At 43.2% G+C, this 27459-nt stretch overlaps 1 protein-coding gene across 16 annotated transcripts in view; it reads right to left on the reverse strand.

The window, feature by feature from the left end:
* Positions 1-27459, reverse strand: part of LPP (LIM domain containing preferred translocation partner in lipoma) — a 332629-nt gene that overhangs the window by 125809 nt on the left and 179361 nt on the right. For all 16 annotated transcript variants that reach the window (XM_074547227.1, XM_074547223.1, XM_074547233.1 and 13 more), the window contains one exon: positions 2525-3199. In XM_074547227.1, coding sequence (XP_074403328.1) covers positions 2525-3199 — 675 coding nt within the window. The remainder of the gene's footprint in view (positions 1-2524; positions 3200-27459) is intronic.

The following is a 27459-nucleotide window of genomic DNA, read 5'->3' on the forward strand; positions in this document are numbered from 1 at the left end:
GACAGAATGCAATGTGGAATTGTGTGTGAGTAAAACTCATTGTTTTCAGCAGGCTTTAAGAACCAGTACAGATTATTTGCTGTTCCCATACCAATCCAGATTTATTTTGGATCAGCAGCGACTTCAACATGATTAGTACACAGCAAAAAACACACAGCCACAGTGTCATGAACCTCTTCCTAGCCAGAATGCCAAATATAAACCTTTTTTTTTTACCCTTTAAAAACATGAAACAAATTTAATGAAAAATTTTGTCCTCACAGTGATGGATCATGGTATATGTTGGAATTAAGGACCATGAACTTTTAATCTGAGATGGATTTGCTACAACATCCTTAATAATTTGCACACAAACTATGTTCAAGATTAGGGATGCAGTTTTCTGAATACATTTAGAAATTGTTTGATATTTTAAAACCATTCCCTTGCAAGAAGAAAAATTCCTAAAGGTCATCTTACATTTTATGTGATATGTATTAATGCTTCGTACCCTTTCTGTTTCTTTAACTGAAAGGTCTTAAATCAACCTTGAAAAGGCAAAACACCAACAAATGCAGAATTATGTGTGCGTGCTGGAAAAGATGTTAAAATTTACATGATAGCCAAATCAAATTACAGTGACAATTCTTCCTAACAGATACCTGACTCTAACACAGCCATTTTTTTCCCTTTTTAAATAAAATAATTCCCAAAGTTGATTTTATGAATAAGTTATTCTGCAAAGGAAGAGAACAGCACGTGGCAAGGCTGGACAACAGTGCTTTAAAGGCAAAGTTTGCCACCAATATGTTACAGAGAATTTGTAAGCTCAAAAGTGAAATAGGTAAGAAAACAGCTATTTAACAGGCTGGAAGAGAAAGAAAGTTTCTGCAGGGGTTTATCATCGAGCAGATGATAATCTGTTCTGTAGAAGAACTGAAATTATTTTTTATAGAGATACTTATGAAGTATTTCTGCCTGTGTATTTGCAAATGCCACGTGCACACACACCAACATGTATATACAAATATATATAGGCATACATGAAACCCTCAACTTGAGCTAAATTAAATTGTCCCTCCAGCTTTGTAATGCAAATGAGACTAACAGGCTTGTGCTGTTTGTGGTTTGAGATGATTTGCGTTTCCATAGAGATGCTGACTGAACTACAGTTTTTAAATTTTTTATATATATAAGCCTACTTGTATCTATAAAAGTCTAAATATGGATCTGCAATACCTCAGCATTTCCTCCGTGACTCCACTGGAACCACAACCATTTACACCAGTTAAAGCTATGTGCAAATTTTGTGTCTTTCACTACTTTTCAGTCTAAGCTCTATACCAAGTACCTGCAGAGCTGAGAGTTTATTGCTTCTCTCCCTGCCTCAAAGGTTCTTGTCAAGGAAGGGGAAGAAAAGAGAAAAAGCAGTTTCTTAGCTGCTTGTAGATAATATTCCAAGGACATCCGTAATTTCTTGCCCTCTCTAGACTGCCTTGAGAAACATCTTTGCCTTTTAAAGTTCCCACTGTCAGGAAACCTGGAATTCAGGAACGACCATCTGTGTGCTGTTAGAGAAGAAAATGACAAAGGGACATGCTTTCTGTTATGTATCAGCTTTTTCCCCTTTCCCTGTGAGCACCCCCAAACTCAAGAGCATGGATGTGCTCAGACGTGCCAAGGTGGGCCTGGGCAGCAACTGCATCACTGCCTCCCTACCTCACCATTTGTGGAAACTCAGCTCATCATACACAATGAGGGCCCCACAAAGCTAAAACACCTCCTAGAGCCACATTACAGATGGCCACCAGCAGAAGGGACAAAAGCCAGGCAGGATCAGGCCGGGCAGAGAAACCAGGCAGACCCACTTTAACTTTCTATTTCAAACTGACTTCACTTTATGAGGTCCAGGCACTTGTTGAAGGGGATGGCGGCCACCCGGTGTACCAACATCGGAGAGGAAAACCAGAGCCGAGCTCTGTGGGGACTCATTTCCATGTGGTTTCAGTGATAAGTGATCTTTGAACAGCGACACACCAGAGGACAGCCTCCGCAATCACTGTGAACCACAATCAAAACCAGCTCTTGTGTACCTCCCATCTGCCTGAGGACAGGGAGGATTAATTGCTGAACCAGGGATGTCCACAAGTACATGAAGCAGCTCACACCCATCCTCTCACTTCATCTTGGGAGTGCCCAGAAGAAAAGCTTCCAGCTGAGTGATGCCTTACAGAGGCATGGCCAGGGAGCGCCTTGGGCAACAGCATGTCACAGGGCCAAAGCCTCCCTCCCTCCCATGGGTTGGCACACATGTGACACCATCTCACTACTTGAGGCTGACAGTTTTTCTAAGCCCCTGCAGAGGCTCTTTTCAAAACAGATGAGAACTCCGTATTTCCAGCTTTAAAGAAGCCAGATGTAGGGAGATGACCCTCACACCTCTGATAGCACCACCTTAATCCCCACCACCTTTCAGGGAGTGTCCCAGGCCACGTTCAGCCATGTGGCTCTCCCAAGAATGTCAGTGACCACTGGCATCTCTCACCTTCTGCTGCAGGGCAGGCGGCTGCGGGGCCAGCACTGGGTCAGTGATGTAGGTCTTCTTCGTGCCTGGCGGCTGGTAGAGCACAGGAGGAGCCTGGCCCATGGCATTACTCGCAGGATACGCCGGCTCAGCCTTCCAGGAGCTCTGCGGCACGTAGGGCGCCTCGGAGCCGTTCCTGCCGCCGTAGCCCCCGTAGTAGGGCTCCTGGTAGCGGCCCTGTGGGGGCGCGTACCCGTAGGCGGGCTCGCCGGGCCGGCCAGGCGGAGGGCCGTAGCCGTAGCCAGGCCCCTGGGGCTGTGGTGCTCCGTACTGAGGGGCAGCGGGCTGGCGGGACGGCGCGGTGGCGTAGGCCTGGCCAGGACCCAGGCTGCCGTAGTGGCTAGGCTGTGGGCAGGGCGGCTGGTAGTGCGGGCTGGGCTGCGCCGTCCTCACCTGCACGTTGAAGGCCGGGCGGCTCGGCGTGGAGGCCGTGGTGTAGGAGGCCGGCACCGGCTGTGGCTTCAGGGTGCCAACGGGAGTGACCGGGATGGGCGCTGGCTGCCCCGGGCCCTTGGCAGTGGACTTCTTGGTGGCGGTGAGTGGAGGCTGGTTAGGGATGATCATCCGCTTGTGGCCAGTGACAGGAGTGGACACGGACGGGGTGGTGGCAGCAGAGCTGCTTGAGGTCCCAGAGCCCTGGAGAGCAAGGAGAGAGACACAGGGTCAGTAGGAGGGGCCACTTGAGCACTGGTCCAGCAATGAGGGTGGAAATGGGGGTTTACAGAAACATCTCAACTCAAACTGCTTAGGAAAGCAAGAATAACCTAGGGCCACACGTTTTGGAATGGTTATATCAACCTTCCCCTGCTCTGACAGAACAGGGACGGCACCACAGCAGCAGAGCAGAAGTGCCGTGCGTGGCATTTCATCTCTCCTTGGAGGCTTCTCCTCCGCCTCCAAGCAAACAAACAAATTAAAAAATGATACACGCAAAAAAAAAGGGAGACTTGCCAGAGGATAATTAGGGAAAACCCCATGCATTCCTGTGAAAATGAGTCTGTTTTGAAAAAGAGAGAAAATGAGATTATACTCTCTATGGAAACATGAAATTCCTTGGGTCCCTAGAGCACTTGTAGGGTTCTGCCCCAATACAGGAGATCCTTGTGCAGGAGGCAGCAGATTGGGATAGCCTGCAAGCAGGTTCCAGGCTGTAAGAATGAACTCCGATCAAAGCAAGTCACTGAGGTGTCCCTACCCTGGCTGTACTGGTTGAACACCTGGAGTAACCCCAGAAAAGTTAAATGCTTCATTAAAGGGCAGAAAGTCGGTCAAGATTTCCAAGAGCTTCAGAAGTCAGCTCCTACCATGGCAGCAATGTATCCCTGCACCAGTGCCCCAGGCACAGCAGTGCTGGGGCAGCCAGGGAAGAGGATTACAGCAAATGCTGCTGCTTCCTGCATTTGGCCACAGAATGAAGCTTTGTTGCAGTGACGCTGTCTAACAGGCATCATACATCCTTCAGTCTAGTGTACTTGTTTGTCTGGCTTACCTCACATTTAAATGTTCAAAAACACCAGTGTGAAAAGGCATCTTTGTTAAAGAGCTAACACTGTGAAAACTTCTGAAGAACACTGACCAACACTCTTTATGTCTTTTCACGATATCAGAGAAGAGTAAACTTGAATTTCTAGAGTTTAGGATTAGGTAAAATTTCTTGCTTCTCTATTTTCCTTTATTCTAAAAGAGTACCTGAATTTTACACCTCCTACAGGGAAATGCATTAAAGTGAAGACACGCAGTTTGGCAGCACCTAGTTACATGGGGTTATATCTCATTCAAATTTCCTGTACCAGGTTTGATCTCATCCATGATGTGCTTGATAATCTACAAGTTCACAGCTACCCAAAGGCCGACCAGGTCAGCCTTTACCCATGCTTATGTGCACTCTAAGGCATGTGACACCTTTAAATGACCAACCTTGTATTTGTCCCCAGATGTTCCTGTTTATGCAGGCACCCTGATCTCCACCTACTGCTCCACCACCCTCTTGCTGGGGAGGGCATGGTGAGGATTGCTCAAGGACATGCACAAGCTGCACTGGGGCCAGAGAAATCCTGTGCCTGGTCAGCAGGTGGCGGCAATTAATTGCTGCCAAACCACCTGAGGGAGGGGGGGCTGGGGGAACTTCAGCCACCTTGAGCCTTCAAGGGTTCCAGACTCATCCTCTGTACAGGGTGGCTGTGTCCCCCAACATTTGGTAACCACCTCACACAAAGAAAATAAAAAGATGAATGCAAGCTACTCAGTTTCTAGTGCACAGCCAACAAGCAAGTCTACCCAAGGGATAAGGAAGCTCCACAACCCAACTGGCAGCTCTTCCCTGATGATGTGCAAATACTTTTTTGCTGATGCACTGGTAAAGACCTTACTCCTGCAATCACACCTTCAGGGCAAACCTCCCACAAGGAAACACTATAAATCAGCAAAAAACCCCAGGCAAATAAGAGCATCAGTCTGTTCTGAGAGGTGTGAAAGGTGTGTATTAAGAAGTGAGGAATAATAAGGCAGCAAACCTCTGCTGGAGGAAAAACACCTCAATGTATTCACACCCTGACCTTGCTAACAGATCCATGACAAGGCAGCACATAGACAGACAGGAGATTTTCAAACTGAGAGCAAGGAAGAGCTGAAGCATGTCTCAGTTGAACTGCAAGGGCAGAGACAGGTTAAGGGTCTGTAGCCCTCCATTAATACTGCCTGATTCTTCTACTTCTGAAACACCTGAAGGGAGGCTGGCACTTCTCCATCCCTGCATCAGAAAATAACTGCACCAGGATTCATTGCTAGCAAGAAAACTTGCTTTCTGTCAGAATTGTTCTCCCATGTCAGGTTGTCATTTATGCCTAGAAGTGCCAGAAACTTTCCCATTTCCTCACCTATTTCATTCTTGTAAATTATAGTAGTTTGTCCACTTACTGTAATGGGATGAAAGGTCCACAATGCAGCACTGTGTAATTACCACCAGAAAAGCATTTTTCTTTTCCATGTGAAGAGGTAGAAAGTAGATAATGTTATAAAAGAAATGGCCTGTCTAGGGGAGGGGAAAAGACCAACCCAAAACAACATAAGTTAGCCCTGTTCATCACATTCTGTATTTCTGAATGCAGACTCTGGAAGCAGGTCATGACAGATGCTACTAAAGCTCTTCTGATCCTACCTCAAGCACTGGGTGACTTCAATCTTACATATAAACATCCACATAACACATGTAAACATCCACATAACACTTCACTGATGCCTGGACTGGAATACACCTTAAGAATGAATGATAAACCCTTCTTCCAAAAAACCCCCAAACCCTCACAATCTGTGGATGGGTACCCAGCATCTCCTGTGTTTGACACTACAAAGAGGATGAGCTGCAAGTATCCCTCCTGCACCAGAATCCAGTGAAGGAAGGTGGCAATCTGGGGGAGCAGAGCCCAAAGCTTGCTATCAAGTCCACAGCAAAGGCCTGAGCTAACAAGTACCGGCTGCATTGTGGCATCAAACCACAGGCTGCCTTGAGGAGGAGGAAGTTTGCATCAGTAGGAGTCCCCAGAGGCGCCCTGCGTGACTCATTCTGAATTCCTCTGAGGGCACTGGGCAAGTGTGTGATGAAAGCTGGGGTTTATGGGGGGAGGTGTAAGCCTAGCTGATGTGGTGTAGGAGAGAAATGGGACAGGCTGCAGGGAATTTAACACTACTGGAGCATTGATGATTTATGAGGACGCAAGTTGGCTGTAGCCCTTGTGCAAGGGCACAGGTGAGGTATCACCATAAATCCTCTGCCCTTTTGCCTGAGAGAGAGAAGGGTGGCCACAGTCCAGCCATGCACTCAGATATCACCCCAGGCTTAAACCCTAAGATTACTAATGGATGAAGAAAAAACTTTATAAATGAACAGGAACTAAGGACAAGATTCCTGCTCTGAGGACAGGAATGTGTGGAAGGATGAGAAAAGGGTACTCAGATACCACTAGAAGAGAGATTTCAACAGCTGTCTGGAAGGCACTAGGAGAATAGGAAGGATGGATGAGGCTGTACAGATGCCAGGTAGACAGAGTATTAAACAGAAGGCTGGAAGAGGCTATCTGTATCACTGGGTACAGCCTAACAAAACAGATGACTGTCACAAATGTTTCACCCAAGTGAATCCATAGAACTTCCACCAACACAACCAGGTAGATTCATTCAAAAGCACATCAAAGTGACTGCTCAAAAACATGAAAACAAGTAGAAACAGGAGAAAAAAAAAAAAAAAAAGAGAAAGACAAAGAGTGAATTCATAGGAGAACAGGCATCCCTTTCTCCAGCAGCCCCTGGACAGCTCATTTCAAAACCATACTGCATTTGCAAGTGATTATCGCAGCCAAACACACTCTCTGACATCCTCTGAGGGCTGTTTTCAGAGGAAGACAGGCTTTCCTCTGCTCACCATGCCCTGATGAAACTGTCTGACACACTTCGCAAGTGCAAATTAAAACCACGCTACTTACCATCAACCCCTTCTTGCAAATTCATATTTGCAAAGAGAGTAAACTAGAAACCCCAGGTGTTGATAACAGAGCCGTTGAGAGAAACTAGAGTAGGAAGGAGTTAAATTCAGAACCTCATCTACCACAAGCATTATAATACAAAATCTTTTTTTTTTAATGGGAAAGCACAAGAGCCTTGTTTAAACACAGATGGAAGTACCTAAATGCACTGCCTCTTCTACAAATGAATTATCCAGCAGTTCAAGTAAAGGTGAACCAATACTGACAAAATCAAGTAAAACTCAACCAAATGTGGGAGGAAAAAATCCCCAAAACACTTCTAAAAATTTTACCATGTATAACCATGAAGGGAATAGTTTTGCTTGGCAAATCCTGCCTTGTCTTTTTAAATGCAGAGGAGGCTTATAAATGTTTTTAGGAGTTTCTTGTACCAGCCATCATAGGGAAAGTCTATGGCAATGTGATAAAGCCATGCTGTCCAAGGGAACTACCTGTAAGAGCTGGGTGTCTGGAATCAAAGCTACCCTGGTGGGGAAACCCAAAATCCTGAGTAGCTTTGATTCTTCATCCTGTAGAAATTATTGACATAGATCTTAAATTAAATTCAATATACATCTACAACTAAAAAGTCATTGCATAGGTACTAGGGATGAAAACTGTTGTTCTACAGAAATGAACCTACAATTCTTTACCATTTGTCAGGGTTAAATCTTAAAAAGAGTACAGAATAATCACAGTCCACAGCATGAGCATGATTCTCTATGATCAGCTGGAATCCATTTGAAAAGGACTTCATTCTTTTACTTTGCACATTTGTAGAATTATTTTTATAGAACCCCTTCAGTTACTCAAGTTTCAGAGACTGGATCAAAAATGCCAATACAATGTTTATCACATTCTATTCAATTCTCCAGATATTTTTTCATAAAGGTATAGTTGAATAGCTTTAGCCCTTTAGCTGTCAAATTATTACAAAGATACATTACTCCAGCTCAGTGATTTTCAGCCTTTATGCTCAGCAGCCCCCAAATGTTTTTCAGAAGAGACAAGCTCCTTTATGGAGAAAGTTAATCTATTGACAATAAGCATGGCTTTTTCAGTTACCTTTCATTGAATTCTTCTTAGTTACCTTAGGAGTGATCCATGGACCCCCAGGGTTTGCAGAGCAGAGATTCAGAACCATGGTTCTAGCTGGGGCTGCCTTTTTTGGGCATTTCAGACACTAATTACTCCAGGATCGGAATGAAACAACTCTTCTTCCTCGAAAGGCAGAAACCTGGCAGCTACCGGTGGGCTGAACCCAAGATGCAGCGTTCTCAGGGGGCTGCCAGTTCAACGGGCCACTGCAGCATCTCTCCTCCTAAGTCAGCCCCTCTTCCTGCATGGTCCACTGACACGAGCTGGGCTGAAACACAGGGCCAGCTCAGGCCACCTGAAATCCTTTAAGTAGCATTCAGAGGTGATGGAAGTTGGAGGCCTTGGTGGGAAGGGCAGCAAACGGTAAAAAAATCAACTTGGCTTTTCCTATCAGCAATGATGGGCATTCACCTTGGCTAGCTGGAGGTGCTTAAAGCTCTCTCTCTCTGAAATGTACCTCCACAGGGTCATTTATTCCATTCTAATACTGAAGCCTAAAACAGGGGAGATGAATCAGCCACTGGGGGAATCTACTTCTCTCCGCTGACTGTATAAGAAGCGTAAGAACAGGCAAGACAAGTCACTGAATATTTAGACAGCACAAGTTAGTGGAGACAAATTCCACAATAAGCAGGTAATTTTGATGTGACTGTAAGAAGCAGAGATCCCTTTTCCCTGCATTAAGTGCCCTGCCACTCAAGCTCAGCTACAGCAGCACACCAAAGGGATTTCTGAGTGCTAGCAGCTCAGACAATCTGCCAGGATCCTGCTGCACTCTGTAGCCAAGGCATGACCAAGAGATTGTGTTGCAAGTTTATTTCTAGTGTAGGAAGGGGGCTGACATGAATGGGACACCCTTCCCCACCTCCTCTTCCACATCTGGTCTGAACAGTGGCTCCTGCTGGAACTGGAGCTGCTGCTTTTCCAGGAGTAGCATCTGGGTTGAGCCTCCCTTCTGCCTGAGGTAGCAAACCTCAGCTCCCCTTCAGTATGGGAAAGATAACCCCACAGAAAAATAAAATACTCTGCTTTGAAACCTTGGTCTTTAAGGTACCTGAAAATGTGAATAGGGATTTTAGGGGGTTTCCTGATGTGCAGACACCTCTACCTCCTGCTGACTTCAAATTCTGTATTTGAACAAGCTGCTTAACCAGGGATAATGTATGGCCAAGTTCCCCTGAACCTGTCTGAACCTTTTTCTGTCTGAAATAACATCTGGGTGAAAATGAGAAATCTGGCCTCCCATTTGGGACTTGCAGATGCCTGGAGTCCTGGTAGAGTTCCAGCTGGGCTGCTTCATGTCCGAGATCCTGAGTGGATGGATTGCTCCCACTTAGCATACCTGATGCATTTTCAATATATAGCATTCCCTGGCCTTCTTTATAAGGTCCAGACAGTCCAAGCACACTGAGGACACATCTTTACAACTCTGCACTGCTGCTATGCCGTGCACACAGCTCAGTTGCTAGCACAGATTTCTTTTAAGTGTCAAAATGTCCTTAGAACCCAATCCAAAGTTTTGAAGTCTGGTCCAAACCTTAAACCCCTCAGCCAAAATATGCTTATAATCAGATGAAGTTTTTCTTTACACTTTCATCATTCTCTCATTTCTAGTTTACAGCTGACAAGCGAGTGTCACGGATGTATGGACTGTGCATGGATCGGCAGCTACACTCAGACTTTGCAGGTGTGAGATTCAATTTGCTGGCTTGATCACCAGAAGCTATCAAGGTATTCAAACAGACTGCTCCCAGGCATTACAGCAAAAGAAGAGGAGAAATCTAATAAAGTGTTCATCTCTGGTTCTCAAATGAAGAGAATACCTTGTGAATGCCATAAATTGTTACAAGAACACAACTGCTGCTGATCTGTTTTTCAGCTGCTACCACAGGTGGAAAAGGAGTCAACATACTTGTTAATGTTTCTGTCCATAACCTCTTTTGTACTCCTTGTGATGGCCCAGCCTGAAACCATGGGAGATGGTGCACAGAAGTAAAGGTGTTAAGAGCTGACCTCCGATATTTTATCATGGAAAACAGCCTTCCTAACTTACACGTGCAGTTACAGACACACACCTTGGTTCAGCTTTCAGTGCGGGTGTCAAGTGTTTTAGGCAATCTGGGTTTCCACTTTGTAACACTCCATTAATTCCAAAGAGCCTGAACACATCTGAAAAATTTGGTCTCCAAAACACAACAGTGTTATGCCAGGGAAGAATTTCCTTCTCAGTTTCATATTTACTTTTTTGTTTACCTAATACTATCGCTATGATGACTACTCTGAGCTTTTTATTTGCTTTTCCTTTTCTGATGACGGATCATCTGGTATTTATGAGAAGGACTCCCTGAGACACTAGTTTTAAAAGATGTGCAAACAATTGACCTAAATACTTTTAATGCTGGTGAACAGTCAAGGTCCGTAATTCTAGCTTAATTAATTGAAAAGGTTAGTTATTATTTAAACTCTTCTACTTAAGCAACTCAACTTGACCACTTCAAATGCAGTAGTAACTTTATCTATAAGAGTATCAGATATCATCTATAAGAATATCAGATATCAGCATGAGACATAACTGTCAAAAAGTTACAGAAGATGCCAGTCAAGAGAAGTTAAACATTTTCTGAATTCATCTTGGGGTATTTCTGTAATTTCCCACTCTTATCACTAAAATGACACTGTTTGCACCCATCTGGACCTGAGGACCATGCAATGGCAGCCCCCTGCACAGATTTAATCAGTGGCACATGGACTCAACAGTAAATTATATAAAGAGCTGTAAAAAGGCACCACATCTCTGGTCACACTAAAAGGCAGAACTACTGAGGACAATCCCAGAAACAAAGACCACAAAAAAACCAGCACTGCACCATGTGAAGAAAAGTCACCACATGCATCAAGCTTTGAAACAGCTCCTTGAGGAACACCTCGTCTAAGTCTTAGCAATGCAGGAATGTCCAAAACATTTCCATTCACCAAACTGGGCCCTTCCAATGGGCTGAACAAATTCCCTTGCTTAATTCAGGCAAATATTGCTAAGCCTGACAATGGGGAAGCCCCCACCCCCCTATAAATAAGAACTTTGGGTAAGCAAAGTATTTTTATGACTTTTGCTATTACTAAGCTAGTAAAACTTAAAGTATCATAATTACAGCACCCACAGACTTTTTTTCCTTCCTTTTATAACTTGCTATTCGTAATGGAAAAGAAGTTCCTGTGCATGACAAATATGGCCAGGTTTGAGGGTTATACCACTATCCATGGATGTGCATCATGATTTCAAACAGTGGATTAAGAACGTATAATGGAAGATGCATGAGTAAGAGAAGAGGTGTCCACCTGTGAGTGACAGGACAAAATTCCACATACATGAAGTCTTCTGGAGAAGTCTTCTAAAATTTATATGGAAAAGTTATAATTTTCTATTGTATGTTGAATAACAGACACAAAGAAGAGTGCAAAACCACTATAAAAACTTCTAATTTCCTACTAAATTGCAAAGGAGTTTTAGAGTGTTTATAGAGTGTACAAGCTTTCTTCCTTTATTAATTCTAGAGAACACTAAAAAAGTGTGCATATGCACACGTAAAATAATAGGAAATACATATGCACCCAGACACTACTTGGTTTACTTTGTGTTACTTATTTGTTTACGATTCCATTTATTTGGTGCATTGCATTTATAACTCATTTATGTTTTCAAATTCCAAAACTCTATTAAACCAGATTTAAAACATTTTCCTACCAGAGGGCATAAACATTTTCGAATGTTAGTATTGTCTCTATTTCCTGTGAAAACCATGTGTTTTCATTCTTCTTTTCCCCACATTTTAAAGCCTGTGCAAATAGCAGTGCAGAAGAGCAGAAGCATCAGTGAACAATTCTGTGTTCGTACAACATCTGCTTTCTTATGGTTCACTTGAGGTCCAGAACCCACTGTCATCTGCCAGTATTTTTAGTGAGCTACAAAATGGTTCAAGTTAATAAGTTGAGAGGTTATAGCATGAGGAAAAAAACCTGTATAGCCACACCAAAAAAATAAGTCTAACAAAAAAACAAACCAAAAAAACCCCATAAAAGACAGTCATATGCGACAGAGAGGTTATTTTCCTATTAGATTCAGTGTACACCTTTCCAAAAGGCTGATGAGCTCCAACAACAGGTCAAATTTAACAGTTTTCCCAGATGGCTCCTTCTGGGAAGTGGAGTGGAACATTCCCTCATTTATCCGTCTGCCTGGGTTATCACCGCTGCCCGAAATACCTTAATCTTTCCACACTATCACAGACTCCAAGCACGATGTTGAGAAATCTGATTGGAAAGGTTTTCTTCCACCTGCTGTAGCTTTTAAAATTAGTCTCCAGGTATATAAATACATACACCAAGATACACAGAAACCCCCTGCAGCACTTCTAGTCAAAACACCAGGGCAGTACTATAACCAGTCAGAAAGAGTGAAAGAGAGAGCATTAATTTATAGCAGAAGCAAAAAAGCCATCTGTACCACAGAAATACTTGGGTGTGAAACAATACAGAAAGTTAAGATTATTTTTAAATTCAAGTGTTAACTCAGAGTAATCACTGTTTCTGCACTATTTTCCTCTTCTCATAGAACATATAATTACATTAAATGTATGGTAAATAAAATGTTTACTCAAATAACACACTGATAAAAATTTAGAATCAGAACAGTTTCACTGTAAAAAGCCTGTGTAAAGGAATGTCAAATCCATTGCCTCACTAGGCTTCATTCTGTTGCAAATGGCATTATAAATTAATCCAGTTTTCCTAAATATGCCTTGAGGAAACAAAACCACAAATAGCCATTGTAAGCTTTAATATAAAAAACCCACAAAAAATATGAAAGAACAAACAAAACTCTTCATTCTTAACCAGAATGCAAGAGCTGTGTTTTAATGACTGATACTGCTGACTAGGTTATATAGAGCTGAGTACTATATTCTAGTTTAATACCAGGTTTTCTCCTTTGCCATGCTCCATTATGCTCAGTGAGTTTTAGGAAGGAACAAAAAGTTCCTAAACTTCATCACTAATGACCTAATGAGCCCAATTAAGTTATGATTTGTAATTTTTCCCACTTACATTGCTCTTGGACCCAAATAGCATCCCAAAACATTTGCTCCATGGCTTGCTGACTAGGTTATCACAGTCACAGCTTACAAGTAAAATACTCTTCCATACCCCTGGGTGCCTGAATTACATTTTTTAAAAGTGCTTTATATCAAGCCAGATTCTGATCTTGGGGACAGTGGTGCCAGCTCAAGGGTGTCTATTGATTCCACCAGATTTACTCCAAACATGCTGGTTGCTGCAGATCTGAATTTGGCCTTCTACTGCCTCTGCATGCACCATACTTGCCTCCCCACGGGTAACACAGTGGAGGTTTCTATGCAAACAGTAATGAATCCTACCAATCTCACCTTCTCCAGGTACTAATGGTTCAGCTTTGCCAAAACTCAACACGCTGGAGATCTTGGCAATTCATCCTTCTGCAGCCTGAATGAAAGCAAATGAAACTGCTAACCAAGATTAAATACAACCTGCACTGACTAAGCCTCAGCACCTCCAAGGACTCAGCTCAGCCTGTCCCAGCAGCAGCAGCACTTCCAGCTGCGCACTCTGACCTGTGCACCCAGCCATGAACCCTTCTGCATGAGGAACTGAACCCAAGCGTGCTAACTCCAAACAAACAGACGTATCCTCCCTCTCTCCTCACTTCTTTCCTTGTGGTGGATGTATAAATGCATGCTGATGGCTACTGTGATTTGCAGTCTAACTGATTTTGACATTTTTAACTCCAGAATTTGAAACAGGGACTTTCTAGCTCTGGGGCGGGAGTACTAAATGCTAAAAACCTTTGGGACTGGGACGTATTAGTTTTAAATCTGAGATTTTGGCTTCAACAATGTGTTTAACAAGGGCTCAAAGCTCTCCAAAAGTCAGCAGTGGATGCCCAAAAATTGCAACAAATTTTGGATCCAAAATGGAGTTTTGTGGCTTTAATTCTCTTTTGTCATAGGTCAAATTAGGTTTCAGACTTGAACTTGAGGGGAGTGAGGAGAATTCAGGTCTAGATCTGAATTTACCATGGGATTAAATCATATTTAATTTCTAGTTTGTAATGAAACCCTTTTCTCTTTTTTTCTCTCTTTTGCGGTTTATGATGTATTTGTATTTTAAGAAAAAAATTATGCACAGAAAAACATCCTGGCATCACAAGTCATCAATAAATCTTTTTTCCATAACAACCCACAAAAATTCACTGCAGGACCCAATTGTTGAAACACAAAGCAGTGACATTCTATAAGCTTTCAGAAGTATCATTCTAACCCTTGTGGACTCGATGAATTCTCTAAATGAGTCACTGGCCTCTCAATGGAATTGTCAAAACTTAGGTTAAGCCAGGTTAATTCCCTTCCCCCTTTAATTTAGAAGTCCAGCTGCAGCGCGTGGCTTTCCAGTGAAAAGGTCTAAATGCAGAACCCATTCACCCTGAACAGGAAATCTCACAGGGCCCAAAGCTAATTTTTTTCCTAAAAGCTAGAGATAAACCACACTTACGGGAAAAAATGTAATTTCTGATGCCTCATGGGCCATGTGATGTAAAAATCAATATTCCTCTTACATGGCACAAATAATTTTCTGCTGAAGGTTAAAGGATCATGGTTGAATCTACTATGGTTGGGGAGGGAGGAAGGGCAGCTGTGAGGAATGGGGGATGAGGAGAGCAGGGACTTTAACTGGAGCAGGGATAAGGGAGATGCTGAAAACAACACTTCTAACCAAGGCAAGTGAGCAGATGTGACATTGATCATAAGGTCATAAAAGTGTTTGGTCTGGACAGGACCTGAGCATCCATCCAGTTCTAAACCACTGCCATGGGCAGGGCTATCTTCCACTACACCAGGTTGCTCAAACCCCATTCAGCCTGGGCTTGTACATTTGAGGGATGAGGCAGCCACAGCTTCTCTGGGCAACCTGTGCCAGAGCCTCACCACACACGGGAAAGAATTTCTTCCTTATATTTCATCTAAACCGGCTCTCTTTTGGTTTAAAGCCATTTCCCCTTGTCCTGTCCCTACATGCCCTTGTGAAAAGTCCCTTTGGGGTTGGGCTGAGGGTTCCAGCTAGGTGGGACAAGGAGGGACATCCTTCTGCCCCACAGGCTGTCCTTGGGCACGATGATGAGCACTCCTTCTCTCTGCCCAAGGCCACCTGAGACAGTTCCAGCTTCCAGCATGGCACCCTGCTTTACTGCCTTGCTTCCATCACAGTGTCAGCTCCTCTGGAACCCCCAAAAGAGAGACCTTGCTGGGCATATCATACTCTTCATCATGGGATAAACTGTGCTGAAAGTAGAGCAAGTTTTTATACTCCCTCCCCTACTGTGCCAGAAGATCACTGGAAAACATCACTGCCTACTTTGTTAGGGACAAAACCACTCAACTTCCAGACTAAAATACTTCATGTCCAGTTTGTCCTCAGGAATGGGTACAACAAACAGGAATCACACCTACTCATGCCATCATGATGTTGACGGTCTACACAAATTTCGTTGCAACCGGTGAACTCTCTTTAGTCTTCCAATAGCCCTACAGATCTCATCACTGAGAACATGTCCTAAGGAGGAAAGGATTTGTCTCAGCAGCAATAAATTCATTTTTTACATAATAATAGAAAAACCAAATAGCAATTAGGAAAAAAATATGGCAAAAGAAAATCTAAAAAAAAGGATAGGGGAAAAGAAAATAGTTTATCCTACTACTACTACTGTAGAGAAATATTTAACTGAGGGTTCTGGACTTCATTTTAAAAAAATGCAGTTTTCAAGAGTGCAGAAAAAGCTTAAAACATAAAAACTAAAGAGCCTGATGGAAAACTAAAAAGAAACTGAAATAGGTTTCCTTTAAAGAGAAAACAAAAATTATTTTAGACTGATCCTATGATATTTTTAACAGCTGGAATTGATAATAACTGAACTTGGCCATAATTCTACTATATTTAGCTTTGTATCAAAGTCCACATGACTTTTCCATGAAACAGAAGAATAGATATATAGGCTGATAGACAGATGGAGAGATACATAAAAAGAAAAGGGAAAAATGTAATTAGGAAAGGGAACATTTTCTTGTCTGTTCTTTCTGTATGATTTTTTTTATTTCAATTTCTACCTTATTATTTCCTATAAGTAGAAACAGATTTTTCTCTCTTTCAAAAAATTCTTAAACAGAAAACCTCCTTTGACAGCTTCAACAGCAGATTAATCACTTTTGTAACCCACAAAAAAAAGTTTTCTGGAAAGCATAACTGTCTGTAAATGTAAATGACAGTATTACTCTCTCTTATGCTAAGACGCCTACACGTTCTCTCACTTCCATGACTCAGCACCAGATAAAAGCTTGTAAGATAATAAGCAGCAAACCTTCTTTTGGAAAAATAAAAATAGTTAAAAAACCTCAAATTCTTGCTACCTCCCTTAAAAAAATAAATCCTTATGGTGTTAAAGCAAATTCTGCCAACAGATTGCTCTCCCACTGGAATAAATACAAATATCCCAAGGACTTCAGAAAATAGAGGGACCAGGCTCAAGCTACATCAAAATCCAAACACATGCAAACACAAGAGGCTTTTCTTTTTCTCCAAATGAGCAAGAATGGGTTTGTTTCAACAAACAGGAATTTTATTACTGTTCATCTCCTGCTTTGCTCTAATTTGGTAGACAAATGAGTTGAAATTTTGCTCACCTTTAATGAAAATTTCCAGGCACTCTTAAGGCAATGCACTCATGCCAAAAATCACAGAAACCCGTGGGGAAGGGAGGGGAATTTCAGTGGGACTTCCCCTCCTGCCCTGCGGTCCTTGTCTGACTTGACCTTGTTAGAGCCCAAGTAACTTCTCCTTCAGCCAACCAAATCAGGGGCAGACCCTTCAGCCCAAAATATTCTTATTTTGGATAAATCTTTGGGAAAAGAAAAAGCTGAAAAAGAGGGGCTCAGACCTCTGGAACTAGGCTCTTATGATGTCCCTGAAATGAACAAGAATGGTTTTGATGCCAAAATATTGCCAGTGAGCTTGTGAATGCTGCTGGAACAGAGACAGCCATCTCCTCTCCATGCACTCTTGTCAGCCCCAGCACACAGGTTAATTAACCAAAGGGTGGCAATCAAAAGAGGCCTCATTATTTACTTGTTGAGCAGAGATGCTGCTTGGGTGACTTCCCAAGCCTCAGTACAGTCTGGAGTTCCTCTTACTGAGGGCTGGACATTTCCTCTGAGAGCTTCCACCACCTCATGTGCTGGGTGAGTGCCCATGAGTCTGCACCCCTCAGAGCAGCTCATTCTACCAGGGGTGGAGGTTATCCAGGAAATAAATCAGGAAAATGCTGTCCATGCCTATAACTTCTGGAGGAAGCAGTGTCCAGCTAAGGAGCATCCACAGCCCCTCCTGAACATGCTGCTACTGCTGACTTTCACATTTTTTACACTGAAAATAGTAAGCTAATGGAATTAACCACAGAAGTTTAAATGTAAAGGGAAGCCCCAGGGCAAGGCATCCCAGGTGATGGGTGCAGGACTTTTTGACAGCAGGATGCTTTGAACTGAGCCAGAGGTAGAATCAAACTCTTTGAAATACCTTCATTAATAGAGTGCACCTGCTCTGGCAGGAGGCTGGGGAGCAGAGCCGAGCTCTCGGCATGGTGCTGGCAGAGCACACATGTCCCACACAGTCCAAGGAATGAGCAGGAGCATCCCCAGCTCAGCTGCTCCCTATCACTGCATGGCAGCATGGAGCAAATGCAGCAGTGTCAGGATGCTCCAGCTCAGCTGGCTGCCAGGAGGGTGAAGCACTGCCACTGACAAATTCAGTGCCCCTCATCTTTGTAAAGCTTCAGATTCTGGGCAAGGTCCTTCAAGCACCAAATACTTCTCAAAGGGAGCAAGCACGGCTGGGAAAGGCATGGCAGAGGGCTCCCATGTACCCAACCACCTTTATCCCAGTGTTACCAAGGAAAAGCCCTGTGAGTGCTAGGTAGGAATTTGGAGGCCCAGAAAATGACAGCATGGGCACATTGACATTTGTGTCTCAAAACCATGGTTGTTATTTCACCAATAACAGATTTCCATGTCCAAATCCCACTGAATGCAGGTGTAGTACAGTGGTTTCTGTGCAACCACATCTGCTCATACTCCAGGGCAAATGCCAAACTATTTATTGCTACTTAAAATTTATTGCATTTTTAGTCCTCCATCCCAAAACTGCTTTTGTTCAAAAAATTCCTTTTAAATCCTTCTATGCCAACTGGATAAATCAAATCTGACAATTTAAAATGGCAAATTGTTCAGAACCTCAGAGTTTCCACCTGAGGATCTCCAAGTACTTTCAGAACTTAAACACATTTAATCATTCCCATGCTTCTTGCAGAAAAGAAAAAAAGAAAAAGCATCCTTTTAAATTCTCTTTTTACAGATGAAAAACTCAAGTCCTGGGAGCCCCAAACAGCCTGCTAGGAAGCTGCTTGTCCAAAGACTCCTTATCCACTGAATCAGAGGCAGGGCTGGGAAGGGAAACCAGGAGTTTCAGCAACTCTCAGTCCTCTTGTTCTCGCCACTTCATCAAACAACAGGGACAGCGATGTGATCATGCAGTTGTCAGTGTTTTCCCTCAAGGGGCTGGGCAGAAGATGCTGAAAGCATTTGATCCACATGTGAGCACTGAACAGTATTGTTCGACACTGAGAATTCAGACATAAATAACTGGCTTGTTTGGAGTGAGTAAAAGGATGCCTGCGCTTGCAGGAATCTCACAAGAGGGAGTAAAGAACCAGAGTGTTGCTTTTCCTTTATTATTACCTTTTTTATTTGTTTTGTAGCAGTGTCTGGAAATAACCCATGAGCCAGAGGAGCTGCTCCCGCTGCTGCTGTGGCAGATGGCAAGCAGGGCTGGAGAGCAGGGCTCTGCCTCGGCAGGGCTGTGTGGGGAATTCTGCAGCGGGAAGAAACAAGGCGAAATGTGCAGGCTGCCGTCTGCATTCAGATCAAGTGCTGTCTGTTGCTAGCAGCACAAGTTGTTCTGAAAACAAGAGTCAATCATCTGTAGCCTTATTTCTGTACATTTCCTGCAGGGGTCTCATGAAATAAATGAGAATAAATGTAAGGGCGAGAGTTCCTATTAGGAGCAGCCTCATCAGCATCACCCAGCCAAGCATTTACGTCATCAGCATGCTAATTTAATCAGACCTGAGCAGTGATGCTATAAATGGATTACCATCCCAGCTAGTGTGGTTACCGAGGTAACTCAGCCCTTTGTGCCACAGATACAATCGGCTTAATGATAATAAAAACCTCAGCACAAATGAAACAGAAGGAAAAGCCTGACAGGGCTGACGCATACACGACCCCTTCTCTCCTCTCACCCCTCCCCTTCCCCAGCCTCAGCCGCTCACTGCAATAAAATTAAGTGCTGCTGTGATCTGTATGCACAACATTCCCATAGGGAACACGCAAGTAAATAGAACCCGCGGAAATAATTAATACAGGCCAACAACTGATGTCGTCAGCACTACTTAGTCATTCCTCCAACCCTGAATGGCAGAGGGACACACAGACAGAAACAGAGCACGGGCAGATTCCAAAGCTCCTGCAGAGGGCTTCAGAGAAGTGGCTGCTCCCCCCTATGCAGCATTAATTATATCAATGGAGTGCTTGGACCAAGAGCTGACTGCAATGGTGAATCCAGTCACTGCCTGTCCCTGCCAGGGGGGAGCATTTCCACACCATCTCCTGCTCTGCCAAAACTGGAGGTGACCTGAGACTGGGCATTCCAAAGGCTAGGGAGAAATTCAACTGCAATGCTGTCAGTCCAGAAGCAGAAGTGACGTGGTCCTTTGCAGGACGGTTAAAATGGGGCTCTGGGGCTTCCTGCATTCGCCCAGCTCTGCAAAACCAGCAGCCTACTCACCTCCCAGCTTAGCCTGGGAAAGAACATTCCTTGGAAAATGCTAGCCTCAGTGGGCTAAAAGGCAGTGACCATGCCTTAAAATGGACAGAAGGTTGTACTCTTCAGCTCCTCTAGCTCTTTGCCTGATTGAGCACCAAGTTCCCTGTGGATGCTGAATGCCAAATATTTTCCTACTCAGATGCCAAAGACCAAATTTCTCATAGCATTCAAGATATGATTTTCTTTTCCTCCTACCCAAAATCTCAGCAACTGTGAGCAAAACCACCAGTATCTAACTGCCCAGCATCTACAACAGCTCAGTATTCCACCTGCCCTTACTGCAAGTCATCACATTCTCAGCTAAAATGCTTCACCTGAAAGCACCAATTGCTCCAACTGGATCAGGAGTGCACACCATAACCTCAGGTCCATCAGGCTCCTGCTGATGTACTGCTTCAGTCAAGGCAGCATCTTAAGGGATTAGCATGAAACCAACAACTTTTGTTGGATTTATCAGAAGTGCGATGTATTCCCATTGCCTATCACACGAACACATGCATCAGACTTGCTGTTTTGGAAATGCCAAAATGCAGTTGACACAGTCTTTGGAAAAAATCCAGAGAGACTTCCCAACATATACTACTGGACATGTACAGAAAGAGCTATGCCCTTGCCTTCATTTCACAGATTAAAAGCATTCTGTGTGTGTTCATTCCTGAGGGCAGCTCTTTCCACCTATATGAGACCAGCTCAGCAGCCCAACCACACACTTCTTCACTGAGTGGAGCTACCCAAGTGTTTGGACTCAAGCATAAGTGAGATCAGCTTTTCAGAAGAGAAAGCCCTTTCTGAATTGGCAGAACACCAGCAAAGTCAAAGCTGCTTCTGCAAACTGCAGCATGTCCCTTCAATGAGCAATAACAGCAGATATGTCTACAGAAAAGACACATTCAGGCTCATCTCTTGGGAAATCTCACTAAATACTTTCTCACTCCTCCACTATGCAGAAGAACACCAGTCCTCCAGGGAAATTTATTACATACTTCCAGAGAAATAGCTAAATAATTCCTTTAGGAGTCCTTTTAGATCAGATTACAGGAGTACACGCTTCCCTAGAAGAGAGAGAGAATCCTATGCAAATAGCACCAAATTAGTATGGAAAGTTACGTTCTTGGCTGGAAACACCCAGCTTACTGAAAGCATGGAGCTGGGTGTCCTGATCTAACTGTGCCCCTACTCACCAGGCAGGCAGGTGAGACACAAACAACCCCAGGAAAGAGGCTGGGGGGATAAAAATCCTCCAAGCAGAAGGCAGGCGGTGGAACGCCAGAACGCACAGCTCTGGAAATGGCGCGGCTGTTGATGTGAGAAGGAAGCCATCACCTTTGCTTCGATTTAAAAGTCATCATGACAGCTTGAGAGATTGTAACATTTAAGTGACACAGTGACAGCTTGATCCAGTCAACAACGGCAATTCACAGACGTGCTCTAAACACAAACCCCGCTTCCCCGGGCGCAGAGCAGCCGCTCGCTTGGGAAAGGCGTGTATCCAAAAGGAGAGGTAGCATTAAAATGTTCCTCCAGGATCCTCACTTGGCCAGTTTTTCTGCATACACTGTGCTGGTGAGACTTAGACTACGGCTCTCTCCACCCCTGTGGCACAGAAGGGATACGAGCAGGCTGGTCGATGGAAAGAAAAGGAGAAGAATTAGCACCAACATCAAATGTTACATTAATTTCAATGGCAGCTGCAGGTGTGCAGAACTTCAGAGAAAGCCCTTCTACCACAATCAAATGAAAATTCAGCCATGCAATTTCCCTTTACCTATGATTCTCCTGTCAGTCAGGTGGGCACTGAGGTGGTTGCAGTGATGCAGGGCAATGCAGAACAGACCCAGCTCACTGCAGGTGTCCCAGCCAGATTAAAAGAAAATCAGGCATTTGCTAAAATTTACAGTACACTTCTAACCTCTTTATAGTTAGATGCTTGTTCTTTTGGCCAGTAAGTTCCAGCTAATGGTATTTTGGGCCTAATAATGGTGGCTTTTATTTTCTTTTTTGGCCTGCTCAATGTCCTGCTTATACAATTTAGTGCTGTGGAGCAACGCCAGAGTAACTCTCTTGGCACATGCAGAACAGCCAGTGCTGGCATTTCTTCCTCTGAGGTGTGGCCTTTCACGTGCCTACAGCACACCTGGGCTCCGAGCCACTCTGGACATGATTTCTCAACACAGTAAGATTTCTGGGCATCTGCAAGTGGGTTCGAACCCATGGACTATTAATTTAAATAAATTACACAAAAGGAAATGCTGGAGAATATGTCTACAAAAAATTAGTCACTAGGCCAAGTACTTATTTCATCCCTTAAAATTGTAATAGTAATGCTCTACTGTACCCCTTCCTGCTGCCTAAAGATCTTGTTACCCACAGGCAACATCAAAAGAATGATTTTGTTATTGTCATTAAGAACATGACTTTTCAGCGACCCACAGAACTACAGCACCATAACACATGCTTACCAGTGGTCAGCTCTCCACATAGTCCAATGCATTTCAAAAACAAGTCTGCTCTCTGTAACCAAGCTTTGGTTATCTTAAAACCAAATTAAATAAATTTTAAAAAGCTGAAATACTTCCATAGCTCAAAAATACCCTACAATTATATTTGATACTTCAGAAATATTAAGCCAGTGACCATCCTGAACAGAGAAACCAGTGGTTACAGAGATCACTGCCTTTGGAACATTTTCTCTGATTTGCAAGTTCCTCAGATAGCAAAGGAAGCCAGAAAATGAAACCTTCAGTAATGGCTCCTTGCCAAGCCTTTATGGCCATGGCTGGGCACTGAATTTTCTTAGAGAGACAGCAGGGCATCCCTGGCTGTGGCTGTGCACAAAGGCAGGCAGTGCCTGCGAGGCTGCTCAGACCGGCTGGCTCACATGTCTGGGGGGGCTCTGCTCTGCCCCTGCCTGAGCACCCCAGCTTCCCTGGGAATGGGACCCACTCAAGGCAACCCCTGATGATCCAGAATGACCTCTCTTAAATAAATCTTACAGCTTGAATGGGATCTCAGGAGTCGGTTCAGTCCAGTCCTCTCCCTTACAGCAGGACTGACTCTACCTAAACTGCTCCAGACAGACTTCAGCACAACCTGACCTAGAATCCCTTCACTAATCAATGACCTTCTGCTTTTCCATGCCACCTTCTTCTGGGGTTACCTATGCCTCCTATACCAGTTTAACCCTAATGGGTAATCTAAATCTCTAGCTGGGTTTTAAGTCCCAGATATTGTGCTTTCTGGTGTAGATGTGTAATTCCCTTTTTCTTTGCAGCTGGAAGCAGACAGACCCTGAACAATTAGGAGGCAAGAACACCCACAGGGAAGAGGTTATTTACATAAACAGGATCACAATGTGTGTGTTTATATATTTATTACTTATAAAAAAATACTGCAATCTCTTTTCTTTTCTAATTAAAAGACCCAGTTTGCCCTGCTGCACAATTGCTAAGCAGATTTAAAATGGGGACTTCAGTAGCTATTTTATGGCTAATCAAATGAGTAAATATAATGATCTGCTCCAATTCCCATTCTGATTGCACAGTGTAGCTATTTCATTCCCTCAATAAGCTCCTTGCACCCAAAAAGAATAGTTTAACAAGCTTCGGAGCAGAATGTTAGGCTCAATTTCTCTAAAGGGTAATAGAGTGGGAGTGTCTGTATAATTAGCTTTGTTGGGCTCCCTCCCTCACTGTACAATACACTCTATACAGAGCTTTCACTGTCTCTCCAGGTCTTCATGTGAAAGCACAAAAATAATGCAGAGCACATTAGAATCATACTGGTTGCACAGAAGAGTTTTGAAAGACAGAAAAAGAGCTGGAGAAGTGCTGGCTAATTCAACCCAAAAGGGCTTAAGCTTTAATTTAGCTTTAGCAATAAAAGCACACATGTTCATGTACATAGCTTATTCATCTCTAATGTATTGAACTCTTAGATGTTTCTGGAAGTCAAGATCTGCCAGACTACTAACACACTGATCAAATCATAGTATAAATCACTAAAGTACACTCAACAATTTCTTCTCTGTATAGAAACTGAAATTAAATTAACAGCATATAATCTATAATGCAAAACATTACCTAACACATTTGGAAGAGTTTGATGCTGAATTCCCTTACAGAAAATAAAAGTGTTTGACATGCTGATTTTTCACAGCAAGAAACAATTTTTTACACCAACTGGCAAAACTGTAATATTTTTGTGCTTGCAGAAGAATTTTCAGCTGGAGATTAGAAAATCCTTTCTGAAGTCAGACAGCCAGGTGGGATATGTTATTATTACCACCTCTGTTTTACAGATGGAAAACTTAATGCTAGAAAAATTAAAAATCTTACTGAAAATAAAGGGATGTGTCAGAGATCTGTGAGGAAAGGGAGAACAACAGACCCCATCTTGTTCCAAAGTACTGTAGTTGCACCAGACCTCTCCCAGATCAGTCATCCTGTATCTCTCCTCTCACTTTGTATTTGCAAGCAAAGTGCCCATGGATACTGTCTTTGGAAACTATCACACAAAAAGTTTGGCAAAGAGGTCAAAATCCAGTCAAATTGTTTTATCCTGCAATGACTGGGAGAAAAAAAACAAAACAAAACAAAACAAAAATAAAACCACCAAAACAAACCAGAAAAAAGCAGGGCACTATGGAAGTTATTTTGAAAGCCCCACAGCCAAATCACAGACTTTACCTCTAATAAGTAAAAATAACATAACACAGGTCCAATAGCCACTTCCACTTTTTCTTTTTTTTTTTTTTGCATATAAGCTTACAGTTTGCGGTTAGATAGCAATACCTGATCAGAAACAAATGAACACTGCACCTACATTTTTCACATTCCTCTGAAATAACAAAGTATCTCTTGAGCCTTGAAAAGAGAGAACTAAGACTCAGACTGGTACAAACAGGAGGAATGATTGTTCTGTCACTTCCAGCGCTAGAAAGAAGCAACAGGAAACCACCCTTCTAGGAGGCAAAGCAAAAATATCAAGAATAAGGTGGGTCTGCCCCACCTCCACTGAACTTCTTTGCTATGGGATGTTTTAAATTCCAGAGATTTACATGAGCTCATAAAGCAATTGGATGAGCTGATGGAAGAAAAATCCCTGACTGAATACTAAGGAAGACATAATTTAAATCAAGCCAGTTCTCTGTGAACAGCAAATTCTTAGATAAATGGAAATATTCTGGGGCAGTGTAGATATGAATTTGCACCACTTTCTCTGGTGTTTATGGGGAAGAACACTGAGCTGGAGTGACCACTCATCTGACACAGGGTGGGCAAGGTCAGGTTCTTAATTTCAGCCCTATATACCTTGACATATGAGAAAAAGATAAGCAAAGGTTTAAATTCCAGTTTCTCATGCAGATAGGTTATTTTTCTACACACCAGACTTTTAAGAAAACACCAGCAGCTAACCAACACTATAATGATATGAGTCAGGACCAAATATATTTGAGTGAATACACTCCAGAGTCAACTTCCCTCCAAGCTCAGACAACAAATCCTACAAAAAGAGCATTTATCTGAGTCCAGGACACCAAAATGCTTTCATCAAATGAGCCAAGCCAGAGACAAAGTTGAGTCTTCACAACAGACAGCATTTGAGACCCTCAAGAAAACTCAACAGGTAAATAAGATACTAAAAATTCCCTGGAGGACAGGCTTCCAACAGTGAAATTGCAGTGTCTTCTGCATACAAGTGCAATTAATGGAGTCAAAAGCATGATGCAACCAGTGCTGGATGCACTGCTACATCCCCACACAATGCATCTCCAAAGGAGGTGACAGCTCTGAGCACTAATGTCTACTATCTCCCTTCTACTATTCTGCACTTGTGTGCAGGAAAAATTCCCAGCTGTTGGGCACAACATTCCACTTGCAAAGCCAGTTCAAGCATCTTTGCAGACCAAGAGGATCACCCTCATGTTTCCTTGAGTCGTTGGCTTGCAGCTCCTCAGAGGTGTACGAGCCGAATGAGGGACCTGTTTTGGATGGATAGGGAGTTCTTAAGCTGTTCAAGCAGAGAACAGCTTAAAAATGGAGAACAGCACCTTGGTGTTGTTGACTCTGCCAACTCAGCCACACAGAAAGGTGAAACAGCTGCAAAGGTGCAAGGCTGTGCTCCACCTAAGACTCAGAAAAGGACACTTGATCCCAATTCACCCATGCTGCTGTGACAGGAGAGTGGAGAGAATAAAACCCCAGTGGTTCAGATACAAATACTAAAGGTCACAAAGAGAACATCACTTACACATCCTCACTGCACCCAAACACTGCACACTGAGCAGGTGGGCAGAGAAATGGGAGTTTTCTCTATTTAACAGAAGAGCAGGTCAGAGGCAGAAGATGGCTCAGCCAAGGTTACACAACAGCAGGGAGAGGTCTGGCAGTCTCAGGGACACAAGACAGGACTGAGAACAACTTACCTCCTCCTCACCTCAGGGTGAGACTTGGCTAAAAGAAAGTCCAGGTTAGTGATAGATGCTTCAGACTAAGCACTGCTTTCCTCCTCACTCTTTCAGTGTAGTTTATCTTAACTTAAAAGGAAACAATTATAAAGCTGATGCCAACCAGTCCAACCTGACTTTTCTTATAGCCAAAGCCCCAAACTCCTACCTAGCAAAACTCTGAAAAATGTATCTGAGAACCCTGCAGGGTGCAGCAAGGAAAGCCCCTTCAGGACTCAAGCTGCTATTTTACATCAAGAGACATTTTTAGCCTGTAATTTTATCTCTTCCATCTCTCCCCATTGCTTGAAATTAAAATAAACATGGACCAGGGCCTAGGATTTTATTTTATCTGTCACATATTGCTATCATTAAACACACTTGAAACGAGTGGGTTTAGTTCAAATAAAACTGTCTCTTCCCTCTCCCTTTCTCAGCTCAACAAACATAAAATAGGAAACTGCACTCCAATATATTCAAGAAGCAACACACGTTACATCATGAGTAGATGATCCATCTGGCAAGCTGACATGGTAATAAGTTTGCTTAATTGTCAGGTCAGGCATATTACAGACCCAGTCTGTCAGTCCTTTTATTACAGCTCTTTCTGTACTGGGGAATTTCAACCTCCTCACACTCCGCATGTGTAGACGTGGAATGTGTCCATATGGTACGAGGACATATGCATGGACACATATATGAAGTGTCACTCAGAACAAGGAGATTAAATTAAAAAAGGAAATGCTGAAGTCAAATAGCTCTTAGCAGCTGTATACATTTCAGTCTGGAATAATCACCCAAAGAAAGCAATGAGATATTTA

This window comes from Zonotrichia albicollis, chromosome 9 (assembly GCF_047830755.1).
Source record: "Zonotrichia albicollis isolate bZonAlb1 chromosome 9, bZonAlb1.hap1, whole genome shotgun sequence".
Classification (NCBI taxonomy): domain Eukaryota; kingdom Metazoa; phylum Chordata; class Aves; order Passeriformes; family Passerellidae; genus Zonotrichia; species Zonotrichia albicollis.